This window comes from Spea bombifrons, chromosome 13 (assembly GCF_027358695.1).
Source record: "Spea bombifrons isolate aSpeBom1 chromosome 13, aSpeBom1.2.pri, whole genome shotgun sequence".
Classification (NCBI taxonomy): domain Eukaryota; kingdom Metazoa; phylum Chordata; class Amphibia; order Anura; family Pelobatidae; genus Spea; species Spea bombifrons.
Genome location: NC_071099.1, coordinates 21,003,545 through 21,013,543, shown reverse-complemented (window position 1 = coordinate 21,013,543; position 9,999 = coordinate 21,003,545). Strand labels below are relative to the sequence as shown.

General features: G+C 44.7%; 1 protein-coding gene across 1 annotated transcript; it reads right to left on the bottom strand.

The window, feature by feature from the left end:
- Positions 1–5,557: 5,557 nt before the first annotated feature.
- LOC128471270 (protein SCO1 homolog, mitochondrial) lies at positions 5,558–8,795 on the bottom strand. The gene is made up of 7 exons (XM_053453173.1): positions 8,651–8,795; positions 8,046–8,150; positions 7,701–7,791; positions 6,825–7,022; positions 6,649–6,741; positions 6,357–6,472; positions 5,558–5,958 (listed from the first exon to the last, which is right to left on the bottom strand). The coding sequence occupies exons 1-7, from the start codon at positions 8,738–8,740 to the stop codon at positions 5,824–5,826; spliced, it is 828 nt and encodes a 275-aa protein (XP_053309148.1). The 5' UTR covers positions 8,741–8,795; the 3' UTR covers positions 5,558–5,823.
- Positions 8,796–9,999: the final 1,204 nt, after the last annotated feature.

The window sequence follows — 9,999 nt, the reverse complement described above, 5'->3', positions numbered from 1 at the left end:
GGCTTTTTTTTTCATCTTCAGAACTTTGCCAAGGTGGACAATTGCGAGCCATGACCTCTCGGTCTTCAGAATGGGATTATCGCCCCCAGACGGGGCATGAAATATGCTCGCATGTTAATGCCAGGGCAAATCCGCACGCATCGGGAGCATCTCGGATTCCGCAGGAGGGAGGACTTCATCCACGGCATCGTTTAACCCCAAAACGCAGCGTTTGCGCTGAACCCCCCAACGCTACAGCAAGCGAGACAGCTCGAGAAAATCCACCACGGGCGGGCGGCCCAAAGGAGCCACTTTATTGCCCCTAGCGAGACAAGCAAAAGCATTATTAAACGTGGCAACACTGGGGCTATTAGCGCTCGTTACCGATTAGCCACCGACGCCGCGGTGACTTTGTAATCAATTAATTTATACAGGAGCAGCGATCGGATTAGAGCTGGGAAGCACAGCCCAAAAAATGTCTTTTTCACCAGATGTTTGGGCTGTCACTTCTGCAGCAAGGATGCTCCATGCATCCACCACCCCTGTGCTATAACGTAAGTATTATTTTGGCCAAAGTCCAAGCCGGAGGACGCAGGGTCCGAGCTCCGTCCGGGGGAGATGTTTTATTAGGCAGGCGGCTGTTACCCCGCTCTGGGCTAGCCGAGACACTCGGCAGATCGCTGCGTATCTTTAATCAGAACTCAATCGGCAAAATGATGCCAGACAATAAAATTCTGATATCAAATGTTTGACCATCAAAGACTTATCCCCAGAACCTGAGCTGATAACGGTTCATTCGGTTATCCAGATACAGCCAAGGGGTAGGGTCATCGATATACTATATCACGCACATCGTATATATATATATATATAACGGTTCATTCGGTTATCCAGATACAGCCAAGGGGTAAGGTTATCGATATACTATATCACGCACATCGTATATATATATATATATATATAACGGTTCATTCGGTTATCCAGATACAGCCAAGGGGTAGGGTTATCGATATACTATATCACGCACATCGTATATATATATATATATAACGGTTCATTCGGTTATCCAGATACAGCCAAGGGGTAGGGTTATCGATATATTATATCACGCACATCGTATATATATATATAACGGTTCATTCTGTTATCCAGATACAGCCAAGGGGTAGGGTTATCGATATACTATATCACGCACATCGTATATATATATATATAACGGTTCATTCTGTTATCCAGATACAGCCAAGGGGTAGGGTCATCGATATACTATATCACGCACATCGTATATATATATATATATATATATAACGGTTCATTCTGTTATCCAGATACAGCCAAGGGGTAGGGTCATCGATATACTATATCACGCACATCGTATATATATATATATATATATAACGGTTCATTCTGTTATCCAGATACAGCCAAGGGGTAGGGTTATCGATATACTATATCACGCACATCGTATATATATATATATAACGGTTCATTCTGTTATCCAGATACAGCCAAGGGGTAGGGTCATCGATATATTATATCACGCACATCGTATATATATATATATATAACGGTTCATTCGGTTATCCAGATACAGCCAAGGGGTAGGGTTATCGATATATTATATCACGCACATCGTATATATATATATATAACGGTTCATTCGGTTATCCAGATACAGCCAAGGGGTAGGGTTATCGATATATTATATCACGCACATCGTGTATATATATATATAACGGTTCATTCGGTTATCAAGATACAGCCAAGGGGTAGCGTTATCGATATACTATATCACACACATCGTATATATATATATATAACGGTTCATTCTGTTCTCCAGATACAGCCAAGGGGTAGGGTCATCAATATATTATATCACACACATCGTATATATATATATATATATATAACGGTTCATTCTGTTATCCAGATACAGCCAAGGGGTAGGGTTATCGATATACTATATCACGCACATCGTATATATATATATAACGGTTCATTCTGTTATCCAGATACAGCCAAGGGGTAGCGTTATCGATATACTATATCACGCACATCGTATACGTAACACTTCACTCTGTTATCCAGATACCACCAAGGGGTAGGTTATCGTTACATTGTATCTCACGCACATCGTATATATATATATATATATATATATATATTTTGATATATAAATATATATATATTGCTATATATGTTTCATTCTGTTATCCAGATACAGTAGGTTATCGTTACGTTGTATCGCACACATCAGAGTTTTTACCCCAGAACAGTTCGGTTTTTAATTCTAAAATCAGTTCAGCTCTCTCTCTCATTGTTATAGCTTTCATATTCATTTTGAGTGAAAGCTCTTGAGTCCACTTTGCTCGTGTTCTTATTATCCGCGTTAATATTTGGAAAGGTACCAAGATTTTCATACCCTGCAATTCTAGTTTATTGCCGGTTATAAAAGATGGAAACTCAGCACGTTAACCCAGCTTATCACTCGTCTTCGTGAATTAATGACAACTCGTCTGCGGGAGAGGAGCGCGCGTATCGGATGTTGGCCCCGAGGATTACCCTCCAGGCGGCTAAATCTGGGCTAAAAAAATAATTAAGGACTGAATATGTTAAAGAGCGAGCTTAATGGTAGATGCAACCTTTGCAGCTGTGAGCTGACAGGGGTATTCTAGGGGTATAGATGAATGGCGACATTGGTTACTGGGGCATCTTGGAGAAATATTAGAATTTAAAGGAATTCCATAAATAGATTTTAAGGTTCGAATGCTGGGGGAAGATGTTTCCCTTCGCACCATTCACTTCCTGCTCTTAGAGACGCACAGGAACAATACCCTCTGTTCTCACAGAGATTCTGCGCCTTTTAGGCTTCCGGCACTCCGAAGGTTAAGCGTGTGAAGTAAATGAATTACGTCTTGGTGAAATGCATCTTGACATTTAGTTAAATCTCTTCCACCTGGTCTAAATACCACATGCCTTCTCTATAAATGTTTAATACATCTCCAGAAAAAGGCATCTATGAAAAGATAAGGAGCAAACTGATCTGTCTTGTCAGACGCCAGACAAAGCCGTATGCCAGATGGAATGGGCCGGGGGTTTGGGAAAGCGGGTATGCTTTAATCCGGACTCTTTTAACTGTACGTGCCCATTAAAATAACTGAGCAGCCTTCCAGTAGAAGTGGTAGACGTTAATACAGTGAGGAGATTTAAACATGCATGGGATAGGCATACAGCTCCTGAATCTAAGACAAGATCTGGTAAAGTTTGAGCTCTTACAGCTGCTGAGAAAAATGGGGCAGATTAGCCGAGACCAACGGCTCTCATCTGCCGGCAGAATCTCTACAATGCCAATGTATACAGCAAGTAGCGGTGCCAATAAATAGTTCTCCGCTGCCATGTTTCTACTGATTAAAATTACAGTTTATTCACTGAAGGTTTTCTTTTCATTCACAGAACAAATGCAGTTGGGGTCTTTCCCAAAAAAAAAAATGTGTCCAAATGAAGAAGCCTGGCATTAAAAAAAAAAATTACCGACTCTGCCTGCTACCTCGCCTCGTGTCATGTCTATGGAATACCTCTGGAGGAACATATGAAACCTCAGAATTGACAAATTACAAACTATTTGTAGGCAGCAGATCCGCGTGTTCATCGGGGCTGAGTGTCCTGTCCCTTCTGGCTGTCAGCACATTAAGGATGAGCCCCCGGCCCGGCTCTCGTGTCATAAAGCGAGGGGTGAAGGCGCTGTGCCCATTTCCAGCTAATAAATAGCTCGGGATTAACAAATCAATTGGTAGCTAATAAGCTGCTGGCAGATACCTGCGGGACACATATAAATGTTCAGCTGCACCACGAACGTCACGCGGAATAAAATAATTATACCAAAAAACAGGAAAATATAGAATATATAATAGAAATTTATTTTAAAAAAAAATCTCTTCCAGTTGATGCGCAAGAAAGTTCATAATCTGACGGGTAATTTAAAAATTGGGGCCGAGCATTCTTTTGTCAGAAGAAAAGGAAGATTGCGGCGTTCCGACTAATCCATCATTCATACACAACTTCATCCCATTTTATAAACAACATTCCGGGGCAAAGTTCTAAACGTGGAGCAATCGCCATGGAAACCGCAGCATGCATGGTTTCCGACCGCGGGATTTGATTAACGTGATAATTTCTTTGAAACGGCCACTTGCAGTTTAAGTGCTATAATTAGGCGGCTATTAACGCCCAGACGCTAAGTGGGTCAATTAACGCTCCAGCAGCCGAATAATCGAATCATCTTTATCCGTTAATGAAAAAAATATATACTTTGGGGGATTTACTGCGCGCTCGGCTTCTCACTTTCAGCAGATAAAAGCATGAGATCTTTATTATACCATTACGGAACTGGAAAAGGTCCAATTGTGTTTTCATCGTTGGGATCAGTTCTTGTATCCACTTGTTCTAATGTTACTAGGACCTTGTGACCCGGAGGTCAGAATTAGACACCGTCTAAGCCCCGCGTAAAGCCTCCAAAAATGGGCTCGGACCTTTCTAATGACGTTATTCTGGACCCCACACAAGTAGAAGCGGGGGGGGGGGGACAAGCTCTGCGTAGGAAAACCAATCAAGATTCGTAAAAATAAAAACATCAAAACTGTAAGGGCTTCCCCTTCGTTGCGGAGCTTGGGGCTTTTTAAGCACAGATCGTCGCAGACCCTGCGATATCCGTCGACGTGGCTTCTTATGAACACAAATAAGATCGCACCTTGGATGGGCTATTAGCAGCTGCTGCTGCTAACTGTCTTAAGGCAGCTCCTCCCGGGCCGCGCAGGCTCTGACTCATCGAGCAAAGAAAAGAAATGTCTCCTTCAGCTTGACTTTGACACCGTGATTATTTGTGAACCTTTTATAGAAAGAATAATGATTGCCAAGAGAATTGGTCTCCCTCTGGAGAATGTAGCAGATGTCTCAGGGGTAACCAGATCTCAGGCTCCACAGAAGAAGAGCTTCAAAGGGCAAATAATACGGGAAGACGGCACAGTACATGCGCAGGACCGAACCGGCGTGTTCTTAGAATGTGGGTCACTGCATCCCAAATGCAACTCTCAGTGTATCTTATAACTGCCACGGGGGCATCAAGAAGCCGTCGCCTGGGCAACAACAATGCTGCCGATACACGAAGTAAGATGGTGGGCAAAGCAGCTTGGATTCGAGAGGATTCAGAGACGTCTGTGATGCCGTTATACAGCCCAATGAGTAAGATGTAGAATCACCCCTTGTTCATACAAGAAGAGACTTTTGAGGTCTTCAAAGCTGATGTGATTCTAAATCTTACTCCGCGATCGCTGGTCAACAAAGGGAATCTCAAGCTTCTCTGGATCAGCTCGGCAACTTTCTTAAAAACCAAAGCCGCCCTGCGGGATGCATCCGTTCGAACGGACTCTAGACAAAGAAGCTTTGGTAGTAAATACGTCGTGTTTCTCTTGGCCAACACAACCAAGAAGAACACGCCGTATAAACCATCAACATAGGCAACACTGGTAATGCCGGTAATCGATAGGAAAATTGTGTTTAAATGTATTAAAAAGAAAAGACCTTTATAAATCAGATCATGTCCTGTATTTTTCACGGCAAAGAACCCCGTCCCCCATAATCTTTTTCATGGACCCTTGTAAACCAGTCACAGTAACGATCAGTGCATTTGAGTAAGCTTCCCGGACCATGCGCAGACCGACTCAGCAGTCACCTCATCTAACAACAATTTACTTGTAAAAAAATAATAATAAATCCACCACATTTCTGCGTTCCCGGAAGAGGCGCGGATACCAGCGCTTTGTGGCGGCTGTGGCAGCCTGCATGCGGCTAGCTCTTCTGTTTGTATTTCCTCATGTGAGCTCCGATAGAAAGCGAAATCTCTGCGTTGTTTTTGTTTTGTCCATAGTAATCGACGAAGGATCCATCGGGTCCTATCAGATACATAATGATCGTGTGATCCACCTGGAAAAAGAGAAAACACGGTGAAAACGACGGTTTTAACTGGAAATCGCCTGCTCTGCGTCTAGCAGTCAGGGGCGCGGGCAGCCGCCTCATTCATCGAGTCAGAACCTCGTAATGTCGCAGCTCCCAAATATCCAGAAGCAAGACACGACATAGAGATGTAAACAATGCCATGCTGTCTATTCTTGTGACAAAGTCACAGTATGGAGCCAGACTATGTGTCTCACTCCGGACCCCTTTCCAGGATGTTTTGGGGAGCATCTTTAAAAGGCAGAGGCAGGAGGGAGAGCCTAGATAAGTATCATCAAAGTTTATCTTAGAGGCAAGATCAGCTAAAGTTACCGAGCGGTATCACGCTAAAGACACCGGCGCCGACAAACACGACCGGCAGCACTTACTATGTAATCCTTATCTTCATCCTTTGGTCCCGGGCTGAAATACACTCTGTAGGCTTTGGCCACGGCTTCAACCTGCTCCGTGCTCCCAGTCAACCCAATCAGTTTAGGGGAAAATTCTAGAAGAGAAGACGGATGTTATTCGCTGTACAGACAAGACGGCAAACAGTCTCCCAAAATCCTGGGCTGATTCCCGGTTAAACGGGTAACACATTTTTAACATTTGTGGAGTATCTGCACGCAGCCCACTTAAAAAGTTAAGGTACAAGTATTTATATATAAAAAACATCTGTACCTTTGACGTATCTGCCGACTGCCTCCTTGTCATCCCGTTCGGGATCAATGGTAATAAAAATCGGGGTTATATCCGGGAGGGATCGCATTTTATCTGTAAGGTAAACGGATCTTTATTGGAGAAGCTGGTTAATCAATCGTCGCTGCGTCTTTTTCAGCAGTCTGAGAAGTAATTACCAATTTCATCCACCACCAGAATCATCTTCTCAATTTCCTCAGGACAGATATCAGGGCAATGCGTGAACCCAAAGTACAGAAGAACCCATTGACCCAGGAAGTCTTTGTCTGTTTTCGGCTGCCCATTGTGGTCAATCAAAGAGAAAGGTCCGCCAAGTAATGGCTTCCCCACTGAACGGTGTCTTTCCTGTTCAATCTCTGTGGCAGAAAAAGATTTATATAGATTTATATTACATAGTGATATTCATCAGGGATTCATCAGACCGTCCGCCTTCTTCCATCGCTCCGTGGTCCAGTTCTTGTGCTCACATGCCCATTGTGTCTCTGTCGCTGGTTCACCGATTTTCCTTCCTCTGACCGCTCTATACCGGGAACCCCCCCACACACACAGGAGCTGCGGGTTTGGAGACAATCTGACCCAGTCGTCTGGCCGTCACAATTTTTCCCTCAGATCCTTACACTGCCCATTTTTTCCTGCTTCGCTGCCTGATATACCCCCCCCCCATCGGCAGGCACCATAACAACAACATCATAAGCCGTGTTATTCCCTTCACCTGTCAGCGCGCAGAAAGTTATGTCTGATCGGTGTACAGAACCAGGTGTACTGGTGATGCTCGTTATAATATATATATATACATATGTATTTATATATATATATATATATATATATATATACACATATACATATATATATACACACACACACATATATGTAATATAAAGCAAAGCTCCCGTCAATAAATCCTACTCAAGTCCGGGGATCTTTATCACATAGGCTCTTCAAAACAGTGTTAATGTGACAAGATGAAACATGATATGATGTCATCACATAGCAAATATTAGGAATATATACGAGAGGAGATTTTGGAAACCTACGTTCTTCTTTCTCCTTCTTCAAATATTTCATTCCACCCATTAACGCTCCTCCCAGGGCGACGGTGGCCGCGAGAGATTTCCAGGAGACCGGCTACTAGGAAAGAGATTGATACAGCTTACAAAACAGCAAAAGTATTTTTAAAACCTTGTATTTCTTACGTATATCCGGCACACGCCGTCTACATGACGCTGGTTTAGTCGGCATGTCGTAGACTGAAAGCTAAAAGATATTGTAGCGCTCCAAAAACTATGAAAGCTGCCAGGAAGCTGGGAGAATCCCATATATTTATATTCTGACGTTTCATCGCTTTGTTTTTATTTGAAAGTTTGTTTTTTCCCTCTTACCCCAGGTTTCGAAGGCTTTCCTTTTGGCCCGGGAGGGGGCAGCGTACTCAGCGGCCGCAGGGTTCTCATGCACTTCTGCAATGATTGAACGGACGCGTCTGCGATCTACAAAAGAATTGTTTTAATAAGGTTTTTATTATAAATATGAAACACGGTATACAGGTGCGGGGGGACGGGGGTCACCAAGCAGACACAGAAAAATTTTTATTGGGCCTTTTGTACGTTTTAAAACATATTTTATCACTGTTGATGGAACAAAAATGACTATAAAGAGACATTATAATAATAAGGAACATTATTAATAATAAGAAAACAAGTAGTGGTCAGTCTGGGTGGCAGTAATCTGGGCCAGGGGCAGCTGGTGGGGTAATTACAGGGCAGCCGGAGTGACAAGGGCCTGGGCTAAGGGTAGGTAGCCAGAGGTCTGAGGCACAGCGACCCGGGAAGCCCAAGGTGCCCTCCCAGCAGAGGACAGAGGTAACTGCTAGGCTAGCTGACAGACAGCTAGCCGGGGTCCTGCAACATCTAAGCCACCCTCAGAGGGGCACATTCCTTCTACCCCTGGGTTATTCAAACAGCCACTTCCCGCCCCTACTTGGCCTCACCCGGATGTGGCCCCCTGGGGACCAGAGTACAGTTCCCAGCACAAGCCGGGCTCCTGACCGACCACACAGCATCGCCGCCATAGCATTCATTGACGGTGACACGCATGTAACGCACTTCCTATGCGCGCTCTATTCCCCCGTACAGGAAACAGACAGACGCGGTATTTGGTTCCGACTTGAGCTGTGAGCAGCACTCTGACCTCAAAGGAATGCGATATAGACGAATACCTGAGGAATGGGGTATTATTGTGCCCCTCAGCCTCTGAGGAATGGGGTATTGATGAGCCCCTCAGCCTCTGAGGAATGGGGTATTGATAAGCCCCTCAGCCTCTGAGGAATGGGGTATTAATGAGCCCCTCAGCCTCTGAGGAATGGGTTATTATTGTGCCCCTCAGCCTCTGAGGAATGGGGTATTATTGTGCCCCTCAGCCTCTGAGGAATGGGGTATTGATGAGCCCCTCAGCCTCTGAGGAATGGGGTATTGATGAGCCCCTCAGCCCCTGAGAAAAAGGGTATTATTGAGCCCCCTCAGCCCCTGAGGAATGGGGTATCAATGAGCCCCTCAGCCTCTGAGGAATGGGGTATTGATGAGCCCCTCAGCCCCTGAGAAAAAGGGTATTATTGAGCCCCCTCAGCCCCTGAGGAATGGGGTATCAATGAGCCCCTCAGCCCCTGAGGAATGGGGTATTAATGAGCCCCTCAGCCCCTGAGGAATGGGGTATCAATGAGCCCCTCAGCCCCTGAGGAATGGGGTATTAATGCGCCCCTTAGCCCCTGAGGAATGGGGTATCAATGAGCCCCTCAGCACCTGAGGAATGGGGTATCAATCAGCCTCCTCGCCTGTGGTTTCTGGATGTCATCTTATGTGCTGTGTACCCTTCGTACAGCTCTGCCCAATCTGATGGCGCTATATAAAACAATAATAATAATAAATATTAGAACTTGTGTCTTGCCCCAAAGAGCTTACAATCCACTAGCAGGTCCCATTTCTTGCGTTCATCGTATCTTTGTTGTTCCGGCTAGTAAATACCCACATTTCTTTCCTATCTGCTGGCGCATATGCTGCTTGTGGCCCCCGGGATTGGAATTGGACACAATATCCCCCTTCATTCCTTCGCAGCTGCGGCCGTGCCAGCGTTTCTCGTTGTTGCGAGTCTGCGTCGCAGCTGTCCTCGGCGCCTTCCAGATGTTGGCGAAAATAAAGCGCTCCAATGGTTTCGGGTTTCAGAGTAACTCCTGATATTGTGGAGCGGGACGGAGAAGCAGAGGCCACCTATAGAGAGAGCTTTTTTTCCTCCCCAGGAATACAAATAAGTTGCTTTTGTTTTATTGTACAGCGCTGCAGAGTA

Bases quoted from the DNA above. Each gene is read 5' to 3' on its own strand.
- LOC128471270 (XM_053453173.1), bottom strand. From the start codon at position 8,740: ATGAATGCTATGGCGGCGATGCTGTGTGGTCGGTCAGGAGCCCGGCTT. The intron at 8,151-8,650 runs GTGAGGCCAAGT...ATTCTTTTGTAG, and splicing joins CCCCAGGGGGCCACATCCGG to ATCGCAGACGCGTCCGTTCA. The intron at 7,023-7,700 runs GTAGGTTTCCAA...TTTCTGCCACAG, and splicing joins GAAGAAGGAGAAAGAAGAAC to AGATTGAACAGGAAAGACAC.